Source organism: Anneissia japonica, unplaced genomic scaffold (assembly GCF_011630105.1).
Source record: "Anneissia japonica isolate Jap-2015-1 unplaced genomic scaffold, ASM1163010v1 scaffold287818_len932483_cov186, whole genome shotgun sequence".
In the NCBI taxonomy this organism is placed as follows: Eukaryota; Metazoa; Echinodermata; class Crinoidea; order Comatulida; family Comatulidae; genus Anneissia; species Anneissia japonica.
In genome coordinates this window covers 440,153-462,326 of record NW_022703366.1, presented here as the reverse complement: position 1 = coordinate 462,326, position 22,174 = coordinate 440,153, and the positions used below count along the sequence as shown (strand labels likewise).

General features: G+C 32.6%; 1 protein-coding gene and 1 long non-coding RNA gene across 3 annotated transcripts in view; one reads left to right on the top strand and one right to left on the bottom strand.

Annotated features, from left to right (window-relative positions):
• LOC117104398 (cysteine-rich motor neuron 1 protein-like) overlaps positions 1 to 22,174 on the bottom strand; it is a 63,896-nt gene that overhangs the window by 32,566 nt on the left and 9,156 nt on the right. For both annotated transcript variants that reach the window (XM_033245235.1, XM_033245236.1), the window contains exon 3: positions 2,206 to 2,253. In XM_033245235.1, the coding sequence (XP_033101126.1) occupies positions 2,206 to 2,253 (48 nt within the window). The remainder of the gene's footprint in view (positions 1 to 2,205; positions 2,254 to 22,174) is intronic.
• On the top strand, positions 1,246 to 3,482 carry LOC117104399. Its single transcript, XR_004444739.1, has 3 exons — positions 1,246 to 1,291; positions 2,317 to 2,472; positions 3,257 to 3,482. It is a non-coding gene; the product is annotated as an uncharacterized LOC117104399 (long non-coding RNA).

The following is a 22,174-nucleotide window of genomic DNA, read 5'->3' as shown; positions in this document are numbered from 1 at the left end:
TTTTAAGTAGCGAAGTAGAGCATATAGCACACTGCCTGTGTAATGCACCTTGCGCTAAATTTTAAACAAACGGAGCAATATGGTGTGCTTTCAGTGCTTGCAACCAATGTTAAGTCAGCCAAACACATACCGTACCTTTTTTATTGTTTGATATCAGATGCTTTGTTCAAATTTTCTCCTTATTTTACCAATATAAAACACAAAAAATTGATTTTATCAGAGTCTAATATAAACACCTACATTCAATGTACAATACCTGGGGTTTAGCACATAAAGACCACAATTACCTTCAACAGAAGTGGTATTAAGAATCAACACAAAGCTGCTAACTAGGTATATACAATGGGTGTGAAAATCAAAGCAACTTTGATATCAAATTTCAAAAGTAAATCTGGACCTGAAAGCACTTGGTCACTGCATTTAATCAGGCAGAAACAAAGTTCCCGCACATTAGCTAACGCCACATCAAATTATCCCAAAGGCAAAAAAGTTACAGAAATCTTGTTAGAATGGTAGTGTAAATGGATCGGAAGCATCTTTGGCATTAACAAGTTCTCTTGAGTAACAATCTACCAACTATTTAATCATGAGGTTAAGCAGCTTTAAAATAATTATACAATACGGCTTATAGTAATCTTGGGTTGATTTAGTTCTTGCACCTCAGGTAGATTTCATTCAAACAACTAATGACACAATAGGTACTATTACCAATACAACATTGAGTGGGATAAAGCTGCCTGTTGTGGCTCCTGTAAAGCTGAATGCTGGCAGGGCAAACATGCTCCAAGCCAAGTACTGTAGTGGTAGGATGGTGGTGTGTTGATCACTGATACTGTAATTAGTGATAATGGTGATGATAATATTTTAGTTTCATTACAACCTGTTAAAGATTGTGCAATAACCTTACTTTTATAATTGTTTCTAAATGGTATTGTGCTAAGCATATAGTGGATTATTTAAAAAGTTGAATCATAAAAAAGAAAAAAAGTTAGTATTAATGAATAGAAATGCACAAAACCATAAAAAAGCTCAAAATCAGAAATTTTTTTTCTAGTATTTCTACTATACTCTTGTAAATTTGCTGGCATACTGTGAAATAAAAATGCTTTGAAACCAGAAATAAATTACAAAAAGAAATATGTCATAATTATATTGATCATTAACTTGTAATAAAGGTGTAATTAGCATGTTAGGAATATGAATATACCAGGAAATTGAGTTTAAAAACCTGCATACAAACATAATGTACTGGGAATGTCAAAAGTAAGCAGTCCTCCTAGAAGAAATTGAGGTAAGGGTAAAGGGTTAACAGAATTGTGTGTAGTACACGATATATTAGCTGTCATGAGTATGTATGTGGTGGATGGAATGGGTTGGCAAACAATCCTACTGAAGTTTGCAGTAATGGATGGAATTTTGTGAATTCTGGGTGATGTGTGTGGTTTCATTTTGAAGTCATGCAGTTCAAAGTGGGTGACTGACTGTAACAAATAATAAACCTGCTAATTGGTTAGTTTACATTAAAAAAAAATATTAAATCTTTTTTTCTTATAGATGTACCACATTTAACAAGGTTGAGTCATGCAACGAGGGACCCTTAATGCTTATAAATATCTTTATGAGGCTTGAAATGGGAATATTAATTGGGTGTTTTTTACCTCAAACAAAAATGGAAAATGCGGTGATAGATGTTGGCGGTAGTGGGTAGTAGGTGAAAGATGTAGGTGTTAGTTTGTTGTTAGCACGGTATTGATTTTAATAACAGTGATTACAATGATGATGATGATGATGATAAAAAATAATAAAACCATCAACAAGTATTTCATATTTTTTTTATATTTCTTTGGAAAGATTTCCAGAACCCAGAACCATAAATGTATAAATACAGAAACCAGTGAAATAAATCGAAAGGTCCACTGATTAATCTCAGATAAGAAAGTATAATACATACATTGAAATACACGCCATCGTGTTGGGATTCAATATTTCGACATTAATTATGTCATCATCATTGGGATTCAATATTTTGACATTAATTATGTCATCATCATTCCTGATGATGACAAAATTAATGTCGAAATATTGAATCCCAACACGATGGCGTGTATTTCAATACTTGGAGTATGTATTATACTTTCTTAAGTGAAATAAATGTTTTACAACCTGAAGAAACACAACAAAAGCATGCCTAATGTGATACATTACCTCTCAACAGTGCAGAGGGTGGAATACTACCAGCTGGGCCAAGAGCACCTGAAAGAAACACAACAAATATACAATATGCTAATAATGAGGTTATCATTTTTTTTAAATTAGAGAATACAGGGCAAAGGGAACACTATAGCAAGGCCTTACAAAGGATGAGCCTGATCGTATGTGCCCAAAACAAAGCCAGGGGTTGTAGCCGACTTGCATTTAACGCTGAACATAGCGTGAACCATTTTTGCAGTCCTTCAACAATGGTCTACTTAGGTATGTATCTAAGACTCAGAACCACAAGGTTGAAAACCTGAACAGCAACCACTATGCCAACTGCCTTCCCAGCCTTTTAATGCAATTTACCTATCCCATATTCCAAGCAGAAAGAAATTTACTGATATTGCACGATTGGTTTGAAATCTAATCATTTGAAGAGACAGACATACCGGTAGGCCTAGTTTCATTCTAGTATAATTATAAATTTAAATATTTAAATTGAATTAGACTTTGAACTGGTATATAAATGGATTCAAATTTTCAATACGAAAATTTCACACAAATTAAATAAAACAGCAATATAAGGTAGGTGGAGAACAGACTCTTAGTATTATTACAACAAAGTTGGAGCAAAGTACAACGTGATAAACTTTTCACCAAGAATTCTAAACTTTTAATGGTTTCTGTTTCTTCTGTTAGAGAAAACATTCATAATTTTGGCATAAACTGACTGTCTACTGTTTTCAAAGCACATTATGAAGACTAATGAAGCTCTAATGAGTTATGAATTAATAAGACCACCAACTATTAGCTCTGCTTGCTACCAAATTAACAGGACATAAACAAACATGTGTGACCGGAATGATAAACTAATAATAATTTTATGGAGTCTTAAAAAAGTTGTATCGATTTCAAGAAAGAAAATAAATCCTAGTAAAATTAATTACTTCAGATGAATGTATAAAACGAAAATGAGAGTAGAGTAGGTCTATATCTAAATATGTACTCCAATCTGAAGTACTTTCCTATTAACCATTATTTATCCATTTCAACACTTCAGGTGAAAACCACAAGCTTTGGATTGGGGATTTCCCCAAACAAATTATGGAAACCTAACCACAACAGAGATAAGAGTGTTTAGAAGACATTGGGAAGTTTATCTTGCAACACTGCAGTTAGCTGATTACAATAGCCACAGCCTGAAGCTCTGTCAAAACACTTGTTCAAGGCCTCTAGATACAGTAACAACTGTTATAACTGTTGTAACTGTTATATTCATTATTTCTTCAAAATGACTTTGCAACTCCTGGCCCACTGACAACATTTTGAAGCCAAAGTACAAACTTTTATTACAAAGTCATACTGCATCTATGATACAATCTGGAAACATTTGTAAATTAATAAAACGTTGAATTGCACATTAAAAAAAAATTAAGTTATTGGATGTATCATTGGTTTCCATTCATTTTGTTTGTTAACCCAATATGAGAACATACTACAGAACTGATAACACCATGTTTTGATAAAAATTATACAACTTCCAGAATATTTGTGGAATACACTAATTGTATAAGTTATCTTTTGTCTAACATATTTATTTGTGTCCCTCAATCAATCATTCCTTTATTGGTCATAAACATGCACCAATTATATGCTAAACAAGAAGAGATATGCTTGGATAATTCCTGGCAATGAAATTTGCTCCTTGCTTGCAAAAACATGCATCAAAGACATGTAATCATAGATGAATGACAAAGAAGAAGAAGACAGAATTCTTCATCACATTGTCAGCACCTCAACCATCAGTGAATCTCTGTGGACACACATTCTCTTTAGCAATCTTGGGAGTACGGTACATCTTGATCCTAAAATAAAGATGTCAGAGCAGTCACTCAGCTATCAGTGTCAATTAATAGAAGTTGCTTCAGGGTCTGTATCACTTACACAAGGACATTGATTTTGGCACGTCCTGTCATAATGTTGTCCATGCCCTACTTCAGGATTGACTACTGCTATGCACTTTTTAATTAACAAAGATCTTTATCAACACCAGAAGCTTCAGAATAGGTGTACTCATTTCATCTTTCACCTTCATTCCTTGCCAATTAGGAAGGGAATTATTTTCCAAACACTGTCTATCACATTATGTGCTATACAGTAGACAGGTTCATATGTATATGTTCTGAATCTTTTCAAATTCAAAAGTACTGTGAGAGTTCTATAAAGATAGTATAATACACATTCCATATCAATCAGTGGACCTTTCAGTTCTGCGAAGATTCAGCACTTTATACATGTGGCTGAGGTAAAAATATGCTGTTGTCCCTACCCTGGAAACCACTTCTGTCATATCAAACACAATGCATACAGTATAAATTTGTGATGTTATTTCTGTACATTGTAAATTAAAAAATATATATATATATATTTCTTCATCTGTCATTCGTTTAGCAATGCTTAGGCAAACCACTGTGACACTAGCATTTTCTACTTAAACAGACTTCTCAAGTTCAACAAAACGTCCGTAGTTGCTACGGAAATTTTGCCTAATTATGGACGTTTACGGAACTAATCAAAGACACCATCATCATCCCCACGGATCCTAGGGTTCAGACTTGTCAGATTACTGATCAATTATTGTAAAAACCCAGAAAAGTGCCCCATAAATCATCAGGTGCTACGGAATTTTTTCATTTACTAGGGAAACTAGAAGACATGGTTACGGAGAAGCATTTTACTAACTTGAGTCTGCTTAAATGAAACAATGAACTGAGGGGTATAGAAGCTTACTGGGGTGGATACAGAATTTGACGGTAGGGGGTACGTGGTGCCCGGAAATTGTACTTTCATACCTTAAAAATCCTCCCGGTAATTCATATCAAAAATACAATAGAACAATTATTTTTCTTAATACAATTTAGTGAGTGCGATCGCACCGTCTGCAACTCCTGCATCCATCCCAGGCTCAAATGTTAGGTTTATTTTATTATAGGCCTACTGTTAATCATTTCATCTTGATTTTTGTGGGTGGCAATATCTTACATTATGAAGGCTTGATTATTGAATATAAACTATAAGTAATAAATTTTACCTTTAATAAATTATTTTGGAACCAGGAATTTCCATGCAGCTAAAACCTACATATTTTAGTCACCGCCCAGGTTAAAGTATTTACTAAATAAATTTGAACTTGGAGTGATCTTGTTCATTTGTTTTACTTTTGCAAAAAGCCCAATAGCCTCCGTTAATGCTATGAGATGAGTTGAATCCTATACAGCAACTCAAAATAAACCTTATAAAAACAAACAGTTTATAAGATGTAGCATACAGGAATGTACATGGATAACTTGCACTGTGCAAAGTTTCTCCTTTACATAACAATTCACCTGAGTTCAGTACACACTCTGTAGTTGAATGCCCTTCAAAGACAGTGTGAAGAAAATATTGTACTTCTTCATGATGATAAACTAACAAAATATTTTCATTTGTACCATACCATCAATATGATTTCCAAAAGACATAAGGCCCCATTTAAAAAAATTATTAGTTTATCACCCTCGCGCACATCACTTTTGGGGAAATCCCAAAAGTGTCTACATCTATATAATGGATTAATCTAATTTTCAGGATGAAGAATCAGAAAGTATAATCAAAGATAGCCCTATAGTAGTAATTCGGGCTATGGATTATTTCCCATTTAAAAATTTGATTTCATCCTACAGCTATAAAATCCTATTAATACTTACACTCAATTCATTAATTAATTTATACCATAACCCATAAATAGCTAATTTTAATATTTATAAATCATTATTATTATTAATGATAGCCATCTTTCTTTTAAAGGCAATTGGCCACCAGACAGACACTACTGTCTTTGAATATCACAAAGACTATTAGTAAAAAATTAACGGGAATTGATAGGCTTGCCATATATTAGATTTGTTTCAACATATAGTATTTTTAAGAGGGTAGAGGTAGGAGCCTAACCCATCACCTGCAGCGTCATTGTGCTGAATTTTAAGAAGAAACATTCAAGACTACGCATAGTAATTTCTTACCAATTGAATATTAAATGCATCATTTATACTTGTGGTAAAGTAGGGTCCCAGCAAACACAAAACATTCTTATATAACGTTTACAAACGTTGTAGTTTGGTATGTCACAAAGTAGTGTTTGTTATTATTGTGAAATTAGGTTATAATTAAGTACTTAACCTAAGTTCTACAAAATAACATTTTTAACACCAAACTGTAACGTTATTATAACATTCTTATAAGGTAATATTGTTAGCTACGGTGTAATTCATTATTAAAAGGTAGATCTATAGGTCTAATATAAAGTTAATCAAGAATATAAGGAAATAGGTTTACTGTAGTTCTTCAATTTGTCTAGCTACAATGATAGTCATACAAAATGAAAGTATCATAATCATGTTTTGCTTTTCATGAGAAAGGGATATTTTTAGCACACAAATTGCTTTCTTCACTTTTGACCAACTTAGTGAATTGACAAACATTAACATGAAAAGCTTTAGTTAAATTTAGAGCTTAAAATCAGTGAGAACAAACATTAGACATAGACGAATCGTTGGCCGACTCAGCAAGTAAAAAAACATTGTAACATTGTAGAGCTACTGTAGGCTTTGGAAAACAAATGATATGTTGTAGAAATACATTTTCTAAGATATTGTAGAGGTGTAAGAAGAAACAACCAAAATGGCTGAAAGATACAGAATTTTCAAATATTAAAAACTGGGAGGAAAAGGTGTTTAATAATATGGAACACTAACACATCTACTATAGGCCTACTAATACTATAAGAAGCTCTAAATCTAATTAAGAAAATTAAAATTTTGTATTGTATGCAATGTTAGTTTAAAAAAATATAAAATATAGATTAATATATATAAATATTTTACATTCTAAATGAGAATAAATCAGTTTTATTTTTTGCTTAATCCCCTCTGTTGTACATAGAAAATTCAAAAGAAAAATGATGGTATAAGCCTTTATGACATGTCCTTCAAAAGAAAGACTGATATTAATTGGCATACATGCCTCCTGCTCTTATTTCTCTATCATATTTGATGTAAAATGTCTGCAAAGATCATAAAGTATGTACACTTTGTTTTCAGTTGTGGTAAAATCAAATTTTGTTTACGTTGTGAACATCACGTTGTTATGTTCAAAATGAAGACCAGCTGTCCTCAACTCTGTCCCCTGTGTCGACCTCTGCTGGTAGTCATTATTCATATACCCAACTCTCAAATAAGACATGTCAAAGTCTACTCTCAAAGCTTGAAGACAGGCTTATTGTCTGTCTATGTTGCACCAACAAACAGCAACAATACAATACAATATTCAAATTGCATACTTCGTAAATTACGCATACTGCCACTTATTTTTTTCTGGCCAAACACTATTTAAATAATAAAATTCCTATAGAATTTGAGTGTTCCTAAATTTCTACCAGTGAATGTAGGCTTAAAATCCTTAAATTACTTGGATGTAAATGTATAGTTCTCTTGAATGAGAAATCTAATTATCAATATAACTTTTAAGGTTACATTACTGATATTTTGGGTGGCTACTGTAGTAAGTACCGGTAGTAGTAGAAGTACTACTACTACTACCACTTTACTACTGTTCTGCTGATTAGTGATGTAGCTTCTCCACCCCAGCTGGTTTGCTAACTAACTTGAGAAACTCTCTGCATGTTATTCTGTTCTTTGTGTATTTTTTTTTCTAGACCTATTCTATGTATAGACCTATTCTATGTATAGACCATTAACTTGACTACCGTGTACTTGCATACAAGACGACCCCCAAGTTGAGAAGATTTTTGGAAGATTTCTGTACTGTACGGTACTGTACATCATATTCACTGTTACCGTTAGATCAGTTGACAAACATAACAAAGAAGCAGCAATTTAAAAAATAATCCAATGTAAAATAATCTTCCATAAGTGATTAAAGTACCAAATTTGATATTTCTGTTTAATCTGAATCACCTGCATTCATATCTGGTTACTGTTTTATGAAATCAAAACATTTTTAAGTTCTATTGAATTACATTCTTATCACAAAGTGCAGATTCACTAATATGTATTTTATCGAGTAATGTAAGAACTCACTTCCATTTCCCATCAGGAAATCCGTCGTTGGCAACCTGTAACACCGGTATCGTAATCGTTAAGATACAAAAGTCACTTTCACACAGAGCTACTCTACTGTATGCCACTGCAATATTGCGAGTATATTCCTGGCACTGTCTTCTTGTGGAAAGTCAGAACCGATCTTAACCACAATATTACATTAAAATATGTGTTCACATTAGAGCTAGCTAGTAACATTAGGCCCTACTGCAATATTTTCATTGATATATTTCGGCGCGAGTTGCGTAATAACTACTTTATTCTGTCTAAGTAAAAATGGCAATTTGACAGATGTTGAGATTAGGATGAACAAAATTGTTAGGATAAATAAAGATGGTAAGTAGGGAAGAGATAATGTGTTTCATGGTAACTGTCTTGCTGCAGATCTACTCTTATTTCAATTACCTGATGGATTAGTGGTATACCAGGAGATAATCCAATTTGATTAATATGGAAACACAAAAATTAAACAGTGATCAAGTACAACATTGCAATGGAAGTCAGTGAATTAACCAATAGATTGATTACAGTACTTTGTAAAGGTGAAAATATAACATTTTGCTTTAATTAAAAAATCAAAATAAAATTTAATATTACTGTACTATAAATCAATACCAAAATAAATAATACGGTAATAATAATTTATTCAAATATACACTTTTCTCTCGGTGGCACTCAGCCGTGTAGGCGGTGCATACATAACATAAAAAATAAACAAAAAGAAATTTTAAAAAAAGTCTACAACAGAAATATATACAAATCAAGAATACAGTTGAACTTGCCTAAGTCAAATTCAAAATGACATTGAAAAATCATTTGACAGATAAAATTTGACTTTAAATTGTTAATTTTGGAAAACACAACACTTTGGCATGTAAAATAATATCGATATAATTTATTAAGCATATTCCTTCCAAATCACATCATTTTACAATAAATATACTAAAAATATCACAAAAAATACAGCAGAAAAACAACATAAAAATTATAATCAGAAATCAACAATGTACACATTACCGGTATACATTACAAATCATGATTCATTTAAAATATCGTTTCTATGTTTCCATGCCTTTTCATTAAATTCTTTGCAAAATTTGTCGAAGATATAAGATATTGTGTCTACATCCTTACCGGTATATAGAAAAAAGATCAGTTCCTCCTAAACCAAAGTTTAATTTTGTCTGTAAATCACCAGAAATGAAGTTTTCCCATATATTTGAATAATCGGCAATAAATAACATATTTTCTATAGTACTATATTCCTCAGATCGTATGGCGTTAAGTTTATTACAGGTATAATAGGAAGTGTTGAATATCCTCCAAAGCCATTTTTACACAAATTACATGTACCATCATATTCTTCTTACCACCTTTGTTTTTACCGTTATGCTAATTGCGACGCCATTACAACACAACTCGTTATTAACCCTAGACTCACTGACTATCTTTCATTTAAACATCCATTTTTTCGCACTATTGCTTTGAAAAATACCCCTGTACATATTTTCCCCGCCTTCTGGACATCATTACCAATCACAATCAAAGATTTTATACTTACTCATACCTTCAAACAATTTATTTTAAAGCTTAAACAATATTTTATCAGTCAACAGTCGATTTAAATGATTTTTTGGCATGTTATTGTATATAGATTAAATTTTAAATTTTATGTGTTTTGTACTTTGTATTTAAAGGGACAGCTGGCCTCCGGGTCATAGACTTTTGTATCTTTAGCTGTCCCTTACCATGTTTCTTGGTGAATAAATAAATGAAATGAAATATTCAGGTATCCGCTTGCAGGACCTGTGGCCTAACGGAAGAGTGTTTGATCGAAGTTTGACTTTCAAACTTGTTCCACAAATATCAGTTACATCTAGAAAATAATTTTCTAGAAATGGAGTATGCTTATGCTTAATGGAAAAGTATTCTTGAAGAGACGATTTTCTCAATATTTCATTTTTCGAAAGAGGAATATTTGAATCATGTACAGTAGTAGGCCTTTAAAGCACTTAACACATAGAGAAGCATAGCCAAGGCAGGAAGTTTTAAAAATTGAATCAAGGTCAAAATTAATTTTGATAAAGCTTTTAATTAATTTGTAGAGAGGCTCAATTCCATTACATAAACTTATATGTGCAATTAACATAAAATTTGGCCATTGATGTTTATCCAGTCCCAGTACATAATCAGCAAATTCTGCTTTTGATATATCCTGAATAACCTTAATTGGAACCCACCCTAAATTCCCATATAAAGCCTCCTTTGGTGTTTCTATTAGCTTTTAGAATAAACCTAACCATCTGCAACTGGAGCGCTGCTGTCCCGAGGAAAAAACAACGTAACTGGCATTTTTGTCGATTTTGAGATAATATCATTTCGGAGTATATTAAACACGTCTGCATTACATGTGAAACTTTCAGGTCTCAATAATGAGTCGTTTTGAAGATAGCACCACCTATCTTTAAGCACAAAACTTAAAATCTAGTGATTTACCATAGCAAAACAACGTAACTACAAGATTACACGGCAAAACAACGTATCTGCGATGAAGATACATTGTTTTGCCACAGAATGGTATAAAAAAATGGTCTTCAGCCGATGGAGTTTGGCAAAGCAATATCAAATGGTAATTGGTGTTTTCATATCAATAATCTTAAACAGCAATGTAATGTATATGATTGCCCCAAACGTGATAAATTCCAAAAATATGTCGCACTTGCAACAATACCGAGCCTGATATATTTCCGTGGAAAAACAACATATCTGTAATTATCGCTAATAACTTTGCAATAAACAAATGGTTGTAATTAAAATTTTAAATATAATCACAATGTCTATAGATATACAATCCTGAAAAATTTCAAAAGGCTACGACAATTTATCGCAAAGTTGCGAACATGCAAACTTTAACTCTATCTTTCCCCAAAAGTGAAAATTTCAAGTTACGTTGTTTTGCCACGAAACGGCCAAGCAACTTAAGTTTCTCAATATCTTTCCTGCTTTGGCTAAAACAGATAGAACAAGCATTATTTAACATTGGAAGGGCACTGGTTTTCTATAGGATATCATCTTTGTAGCACAAGTGTGGGAAATAACTGGGGTGAAATTTGTAGTTAAAGTCCCTGACCTATCCTGTGTCAAAGTGCACACGATTTCTTGTATCTTATGCTGAACAAGTATTAAAAATTTGTTCATAATACATTTGAACGTTCAAAAAATGTTTAATAATCGGCACGGTAGAACTGAAGAATTATTCAAAGCCTACTTCAGATAAGGTAGTCATCATTCATTTCATTGTCAAAATATTAGTGTAGATTTTCAATAAAAAGGAAAGTAAATAGTTAGACAAAACATACTATAGATTTATACTATTGTATCACTACAGAACCTGCTTGCTAAAATAGAATATGTTGTAATTTGGGGATTTGGACAGAGGTTCAATTGTACTTACTTTTTGTCAAATGACGTCATTTATCTAAAACTGGTTCATGGTATTTGCCAATATAATTTAACATTGTTAATAGCCACAAAAAACTACTGATCGTGGGAATTTTCTACAGAAGGTTGATTAAAAAATACATACTAAATGAGTAGTTACAATATATAGAATGGACTTACTACTTACTAATTTGCTTCGACTTTATGTTTCATGGTAAAGATTATGTAACGATAACAAACATATTATATTATATTTATAATAAATAATAACGTTTATAAAAACTCAGAGGGAACCCATCAATCGTGGTGGTTAATATGCTTGCCTTCAAATCCAGGATATTCAGTTCAAATCCTCTCACATCAAACGATCTTTGATAAAGGTTAAACGTGTTGACTACTAATCTTTTTTTATGTAGGTACTACATATGTACCATAGTTTGAAGTTGTTTTGGTTTATAATGTAGGTCCCTACATGGTTCATAATGCAATAAAAGTTTGAATGAACTGAATTACACTCTTAACCCTTTAAAGAAAGGCAGGCCCTTGATACTAAATAAATCTATTTTAAGACAAATATTTTAAATGGAAATTTTTATGAACATGGCAATTTTAAAGCTTGACAATTTTGCACATTTTATATTCATACAAATTCCTTTTAAAAAAAGATCATACAAATTATTAATTTTATGGACACTGCTAAATAGGTCAGACAAAAAATGTTTCTGTCGCATATAATTGGCTTATTTAGCAGAAAATCTGTTTCTTCAATATAAAACAATTACAAATAATTTTAACCAAAATGAAATATCCCCACAACAGCATTATAAACAAATCAAAGTGATAGTGTTCATTCAGAATTTACTAATGTAAATTTAAAGGTGAACTGATAATCTGTTCCTTGGGAAAAGAAGATGATGTAGAAAGCAGACACAAGTCTTGTGTAGTATAAATCATATTCAGTGACAGAACCACTTGACAATAAATTAATTAGTATTTCATTATGATTGGAATTTGTGATTTGACATAAGGGACTGGCTTTACAAGCTAGGCTGGCCTTAAGAGGAAATAGTTATTCAACCATAGAGGTATAGAGTGATCAAACTATTAAATCTGCCTTCTGTGATTACTGGTTTTATTGCATCTCCAAATAAATCATTAACCAGAGCTTGGGGAAATATCATTACAAGGGTTTATAAAGGTATAAAGTGAGAATTTTGACAATTGTTAAATGTTACATTGAGGATTATTATTATTAACTTGTTCCACAACACAGCTTTTGAAAAATAGTAACCCCTGATGGCCCTTGTACTGTACATTAGTATCATTTAATCACTATCAAGGAGATAGCCCGTGTAGTGGACAACGAGAGTTGCTGGTGCCAGGTTACCGGGTATTCACGCACGAAGAGACCCTTAGGGGCGAAGAAAGTCATTGATCGAGTTCCTCGTCCACATATCAAGTGCCCTGAGCACCTTATTTGATGAATACGGTGATACATAAAACTACACTATTATTATTATGATAAGATAGAATATGATTATTTTTTAAGTGAACCACACAAGGATTACCATATACAGCAAGTCTGAAGACTTGCTTTCAATTATGTATATCTGGTAGTGAATTAGGAGACACCTACTCTTTTCTGAAGCGTGTACTAGCTGTACATTTTTTAGCATGTAGGCCTGCATGGCAATACTGCACTCAGGATCAATGGCTTAAAGCAAAGAGTATAAATAGAACAAGAGAGCAAAGTCCCGTTCGTAAAAACGTCATGCCTGTGTAGGACGCCCACTAACGGTTGTATATTCTTTTTTTTACCCAGTGCAGCGCTGCGCAGCGCGGTAGAAGTACGCCCGCTATAAACTCAGTAAACAGAAAACAAAAGTACAGTATCTTGTGGAGAACAGATAAACAGACAAACCTACCGTGCACGGTGCAGTACTGGGTAATAAAACACATACAAGCGTTAGTTGGCGTCCTACACTAGCTGCGTAGAGCGTATCGTTTTTTTACGCTCTCAATGAGCGTTGTTGGCTCTCTTGTTCTATTTATACTCTTTGCTTAAAGTCATAACACATAAAGAAATTACATTTATGTCTATTATTTAACAAGTAAATTAACCAAATCAAATTAATGTGTCGTCTATTCATGAGAGGATACCTTATATATAGCAATTTTGACTACTGTATAAACATTTCCAATTGCATCCTAAAGAGATTTTAAATTGGCAATGCCACTTAGGGCCAAGTTTCTCTGACCACACCCATTGCACCTGATCCCAGAAAAGATCAAGACTTAACCGATGCTAACCGGAGTACATTAACACAGATCTCCGGTTGGCTGTGATGGTGTAACCCCATACTTCGGTTTGGGTGCTAGCTTGGTGTTTTTTGTTTTTTTTCCCCCGGCTTTTTTCTTTGTGTTCTTGACTTCATTATTGTCTAGCGCATAGAGACCTCGTTTATTTGCGCTATATAAATCCTTCTATTATTATTATTATTATTGTACCTATTGTGAAACTCTGGATCCATAATGTGAATGTTTATAGCTCCTTTAAAATGTGTAGAAATGTCTTTCCCTATGTAGTCATTAAGGTGTGTGAAATAAAACTGTCACTTGTATTATTTCTACTCTAAGGCAATGAATTCCCTCAATGCCATTTTCAATGTCAAGGTAAAATATTTCCCCCTCATCTACCAGGTACAAACACCTCCTACAAAAAGTAATGGCAAGGCTGTGACATGCACTTACCAAAATGGCACCCAAGGTCAAGCGACACCTCTTGCACAATGAGCGAAACAAGAGTATTGTTGTAGAATCAGCCAAATATTATTAGCAACAATCAATAGCCTTAGATTTAACAATTGCATCGTAGTCCACTAAATCTTCCGACTTTTAGGTAAAATGCTGTCACTTTTGATCACAAACCTATAAATATGACTATAGACGTGTTAATGCCCGAGATTACTAAAATTACCTTAATAAATTGAATGGAAACCACACTATATAAAGACTCACCAACTTCTTACATAATTGTTGCACCAGAACACATAAAATGTGACCTTGTTTACTACATAATATATAATTTATTTAGCTATATAAATTGTGGTGATATAGCTCCATGAAACCAATGAAATCTCCTTACCTACATGTAATTAATATTTATGAGGTATAGTATAATCATGAAATAACAAATTTTGGAAAATTTAGGTTCAAACATAATATTGACTATCAAAATTTAAAATTAATGATTTTGAGTTGAAGAATATGATACAGGATTTAAAATAGTCTTCCTTTATCTCCTTAAATGGAGCTAATCTTGATCACTTTCTACAAGTTACCATACCCTGGGTTTGTTCTGGCAAAGTTTAGATCCTTTAGATTTAGATGTTCAGAAACACTAGCAGGAATGCTAGGCCACTGATCAAGAAAACAAGATTGCATGTTTGATTGACAGATTAACGTAACACCTAGGATCAACTTGACCAATTATTACTTCTTTTTTTTTATGACAACAAATTACAGTGAAGGTATGCCAGAAACTAGATTTAATGGGAGAAACCCTACCTACACAATCTTTTGTCACAAGTTTGTTCAACATCCATTGTCAAATTACAGAAGACTTGAAATTCCCACAAGGAACCTGACACTTGTAATATTGTTATGTCTAGATAAATCCCCTAAATTTGTTAGTAAATGTCAGCTATAAAGCCATCTGACTGACCGCATAGGGATCATTACCTGGTATATTCATATAGCATAATAGATAGAAGGCTAACAGCAAGTGGTCAAAGCTTGGAGCCACCATGCTTCTGCAAGTGTTCCTTCTGGGCCCTCTGGGTATATTAATTTAATAATCTATTACCATTTATCCTACCCTGTTGAAGTTTTATTATTAATACTGAAGGTCATATCAGGTCACTAGCTTTTTCTCTCATAATTTAGGGTGAGATCTCAATTAGGTTGGCCTATGGCACATCATTAGCACATATTTTCCTAACAGCATTTATTGCTACTAGGAAAAATATATGGGCATGAGATTTTAAATCAAATCAAGGACAACCAAATCAATTGATTGATATACAAAATCTTACATTAAACTCATTCACAGTATTGATTTTTCGACACTGGTAGCTTTGTAAATGTTTCCAACCAAATATCGGCTTTTATTTAGCCAAAATAATTATTGATTCAATGATTGAATCATGCAATATTAATGTCTCTACCGATGACTCTACACAACCACCTATTTTTAATGGAATTGATTACGAACATCACACCGCTGGTTTAAGCGAAATGAGAATATCCCCACGGCCTGTTCGCTTCTATGGGGGTCTAAGACACAAACATTTCCAGCATAAATTGTCTTCCAACAGCCAATATAAAATGATTCATTAGTTCCATAAGAGAAAATAGGAATTTATACAATCCACTCAAAACATAAGTAAACACACTGTAAGGAATGTCAGTGATAATTCCTGGGTAATTTACAGTGTGTCTAAAGGCCTAGGACATCTCCATTTATTACTGTTTAAACTGAAATGTTTCTAACGCAATTTTAATAAGCATTAATAAGCATTTCCCAGCTGATACCGGTATGCTAAAAAAATATTAGGGGCAGGCGGTGACACTTATAGAGTACTACAGTGTTACGTCTCCGTTGCTATCGTTGCAAAATGTGTTCAACCCAACGCCATTTTCGCCACTGACAAACCACTGATCCCAATTTCTAATGTAATTAAGATTGTATCTTAGTTTTTCTTTGTAAATTTTGATTGATGATTAGATGTGTGTTTGTTAAATAATGCGAACTTTCTTTTTTTTTTTTAGTACATTTTGATGGTAAAATATTAGATTTTAAAATACCTATGCCAGAAAACCCATGAAGTCATTCAGGCATAATGAACGGTAACCAACGTCTGGCTGGCAACAGAGGGTGCTACCTGGCGTTGTGACGACACGACTGTGGTACTCTATATGGAAATATAAATGCTACTTACAACAATATTTCTCTGTCATACTGTCAATCAATGGCAAGAAATTCTGAAATGACTAATGGATGGACTATAAAAAAATTCAACAGTTTGTGTGAAATTAGTTAAAAATTGTTTCAGCTAGTAATCCTAAAAAACGACCACTGTTTCCAAAACAGCCCTTGGATACAGAACAATAAAACATAATGATGTATAAACAGAATGCCCAGGTGGCTAGGATCAGGGAAATGGAAAAGGTTTTTGTAGAACAGTTTTAGCATACCTGATAAGGATATTTTGAGGGCAAGGTTAAAAAAGCAGCTCAATGGGTAATGTTTAGGAATTTGTTAGTGGAGTGCATAATGAATGGTTTTATCAACTAAAAGTACAAGGAAATTACAAGGGAAAAAATTTAAAAAAAAACTACAATGGGATAAAATGTTTGATTGATCTTCAGTTTTTGCGTGAAAATGGGGGACATACTATCTCAGAATGGCAATCCAAAATGAAGTATAAGAAATGAAAATATGCGATTCTAGATATAGGTACTGCTACCAACAACAACACTTAAAATCTGTTAAAGCAGTTAGGAATCATTTAAAAATGCACTGCATAGAACGAAACAATGTTCAGTGTTTGTATAATAATACTATACATCATTAACTATGGTAGTCCTAGTTGTAGATGTTGAATACAAAAGGGCTTATCATAACTGTACAGATCAAATCTAATCTATAAAATACCTATAAGATTATAATCTCTGAAACCCTAAATACTATATAATGAGATTAGCAAATACTTATTATGCCCTAGTATTCTAATTATAGTCAATAATTTAAAGTATGTCCCCTTTTATTGGAATAGACCTACATAATATTTAATTGTCCTCCTTTATAACCACTGATTCATATAGAACTGCCGGTCTATACTTCAAAATTTTACAGAATAGTCCAACTCATGTACCGCACTTACTTAAAAAACTGAATTGAATTTGCACAGAAAAGTACTGGATAAAAGGTGTGCGAAATTGCGACTACTGCATAATAAAATGACATGACACTACTGTAGTAATGCATAAATAAAGCCAATACTGATTTTCTGCAAACTTTGCAAAGAAATTATCCCATATCTTCGTAATGTGAATTCTAGATCTACTGTATACTTTTGCAGCCATCTAGGCCCACAGTTTGGAATACACTACATTAGTCCTTGTGATAATTTTTTTATTTCATTAAAAAATTTAAACATTATTATTATAAATACTGTGCATGTCTTCTAAATGTGATCTTACCTTTTACATTTTTTCAGCATGAACCTTTTTTTTTGAAATTCAAAGATTGATAATGAAAAACAAATGCTTAAAGTTATAACACTAACTGTACTACAATCAATTGTATGCCATCATCATTGTGATGACGATTAGTGGTGATATCAATCGACAACACACCATTTAAAATGAGAATTAACCAGGTTCACCTATCTAACATATTGTCTAACCAAAAACATACTTTTGTCAGCAAAACAAAGGACATAATTCTAAGATCAATAAAGTAATTACACTGAATGACATTTCAAACAACTGCTAAGGTTTCTTAAATGTCAACTGTTAACTGAGCTCCTAAGTTGTAATGATTCTCTCCCTTCTTTCAATTTCTGTTGGCAGCTCCCATTTTTGCATTCATCAATTCAATCCATGCCCATAATATAGTTGGCCTATGAAGTTTTTGAGCAAACACAAAGGGATACCATTATAATCTGAATATTTTGCTTTAATTTTAAACAATCGTTTTTAGATTCCTATTGTATTTTATGAGCCCAATCCTCATACTAACAGACTAATTATTTGACTAGAGGGCCACTGGAGAAAAACACAAATGAGGGTCATCACAGGAACAGTACAGTAAGGAGGTCGAGGAAGGGAGGTCGGGAAATTAAAATTAACAATACTACACAAGATGATAAATTGTTTAGGCCTATTTAAATCATTTATTGAAGATAATGATAAATGGTTCTGTATAAGTTTCTCAAACGGTTGTATGGCAAGATGTTCAAGTACCTGAAAACTGAAAAATTTCAAGATTTCTATGTGGCACTTAAAATGAGAATATTTCCTACTTAGCAATATCCGGTTGCCAGACTAAAGAAATACCAAAATATCAAGGCAGTAAACCTTGACGAACTAAAATCAAACCAGAATAAATTGCAAAAATATTTATTCCAGTGAGGAAATAAATATAAGGTTAAGTGTCATGTACATCATAGAACAGAGAGGAACGTGATATTGAACACACGCCTTTACTTATTAAAGTAGGTACACATCTGATGCTAACTACTTATTGAATTTGGTTCCAATGATGAGGTAAATTTGAAATACAAATCTTGGAATTTGGAACACTGCATGATTTGAAGTGTAACCTGGCACATATCCCATTCTAGGTGCCCTACCAAGGACAGACATACCAAATCACTTTGGCTCCCTACCAAATACTAGAAAACAACGTATTTGGTAATATTTTCATCATGCAGTTCTAACCACCTGGAAAACTGAATTTGATTAGACAGAATCTCTATGGAAAACTACAATCAACAGAAAGTGTTTTTTCATTGAGTGTCTGAAGACTTTCTTCATTGTATGCCAAATTCAAACACACATTCATATATCAATGCGTCTCTTTTTTTCCAAACTGAAAATCCAATCAAATTTATGACTTCCGCGGCACTTTGGTATGTGGTAGTCTACCACATGAGAAACATTCCCGGAAATATTTAAAGCTCTAGATACCTCTTTGAGTTGAGTACAAAAGAAAAAGACATAATACTGGCCTACAAAACAAATTCAAATTAAGACCTTTTTAATAATTAGTACCACTTGAAATAAGCATGTGACAACTTGGCAAGATGGAGGACCATGAATTTGTCATGGTAACGTACCAAAGTTCCTTAACCTCTGAAAGAAATTCAAGATTAGGAAAAATTGCCTCTATCAAAGTATAATTCTACTATGAATTTAACTCACAAGTGATAATCTAATTTGGGATCAATGCCGTAGCCAGCTATTGGGACAGTCCCACACAATTTTTCTAATGGATCCACAAAGAATGGGTCCACATAGAATGGGTCCACATATATAAAAATGGGTCCAAATTATGTAATTTTATGCATAAAAAGGGTCCACTTTTTGAAAAATGGGTCCAGATTTCTTACATTTAGCTTAAAATGGGTAAAATTTAAGAAAATAGGTCCAATTTTTTTCATATTTTTGCTTAAAATTTGTCCATATTGTTTGAGTTTACGTGTAAAGTGTGTCCAGCTTGATATTGTCCCACACTGTTTGAAAATCCTCGCTACGGCATTGTTTGAGATATTTTTGATATCGCTGTACTAGCTCTTTCCTCACGAGGCAATAAAAATGGTGTTTTACCAACATGATGGTTTCAGTAAGATCTTTATCCAGCGGATGTGGCCCACCTCTTGTGGACAATGGTCTTCACTAAGTCACAAAGCTTCTTTAAGAACAAAACATCAAATTTAGGATTACAGTAAACCTGGGAGATCCAAATTAGTGAAGGTAACTTACCGAAGGTACTATAAAGGCAAGAAAACTTAATTTGATGTTCAGTTTGTCTGTGCTCCGGGGGGGCTAATCCTCTTTACTTAAGTCCTGCTTAGCCCATTAAAAGATTTTTTGCTTAAGCTACATTCCAACCGATCTCAGCAGTTGGAGAAGGACCTCGTTTGTATTGTCAGTTATGGATTAACTGGTCTATTTGGATTTGAGGTAACATACCATTAGCTCAGATAACTCATATGTTACTGTCTCTTGGTCTATCTATAAATGCAATTGGAATCAATCATTTTATGTGATGTACCAAATCTATATCTAGGTAATTCATAAAAAATATTTTCTAAACAACAATGTGCTTAATATAAAAACGCATTTTTTAGTTTGGTACTCAATATTATAGATGGGATGCAGAATTCGATTGATTTATAATAGGCCTACAGTTTTATTTTGCCATTATCCTTCACTTGGGGTTTTTTCCAGATTAAGTACAAAATCAATGATTGTTGTAAGATATCTCAAGGCAGGAAAATAGTTCCAAGTAAACTAGTAGTAGAATAGAAAAGTATTATTTGAAACAAATTTACAACCACTGAGAAGACTTATTAAAAGATAAAGGCCTAAGCTACTTACACATCATCTTTAATAATTCAGATTTACTGTATTTTGTGATACAGTAGCATTTGATAGTATTTAATGAAGTCATTTAACAGTTTGTTACAAGATCAACCCCTGGGAGAAGGGATTGAATTTTGAGTGATGACTCCAGGGATACAACTTGACTAAAGTTATTTTAATAACTAGGACTGCACACTAATTCTCATTGATGCATATAATTATTTTAATAGAATTGAATTAAATGTTATGGGAAGAATTTAGTAGGTAGATGACCATGTTTTGAATTCTAGTTTTAATAACAATTTAAAGAATTGGACTCAAAATTGATTTGTCTAGTTTTGCGATGTGCTACTGGTTAGACCTACAGTCGGTAATTATACTATTGTACTATACATTTAATTATAAGCTGGATTATCAAATTCAATAACATCGTAACCATAGAATGTGTCAATCTCTGTTAATTTCAATTGTGTTAATAAGTCCAATTAAATTCCAAATTCATCAAGTCAAATTCTAATAAAAGATTTAACCCATACATTATAACAGGTTAAAATAATACAAAGTGAACCATGTCATTAGATTTTGATTTTAACATATTTGTTTCTTTGGTATTCAGTGACAATTACAAATGTCAGTGACAATTACAGGATTTATCAATTCCAATTCTGAAATAGGAATATATAATTCGAACTCTCTATGTGGAATTTGCTCCTTCATAACAATGTACATGCAAAACATATTAATATATTTGTGATCGCAACTAACGACCATAAATTATATATTATCAAAATCAAAGTTCTTAATATTTATGAGACTTGTCTTTTTGTGAGTCACACACAACCTTCACACATTGAGATGAATTTCATAATCAAAGGAAGCAATGGAGATCCTCAGTAATTACAAAATACTTTCACATTAATTATGCATTACATTTATATTAGATTAATATATTTTAATGTTTATATTAAATATTGCATAAAAATAGTTAGCATGTCATCAGTTCATCATTAATTCAAATAAGGAATACAAATTATATTAACTATCAATAAATGTATAGATCTCATGCCTGTACTTGCAATGTATAAGGTATAACATTTAGTATATTTTATACCCTGTCTAACATAACATGGCCCCTCTTCAGACTAACTTCACAGCATGCTAGAAGAATAACAAGAATATTGTTAAGCTGACTCATGTGAGTATTATAAGCCTAGGCACAGTTGATC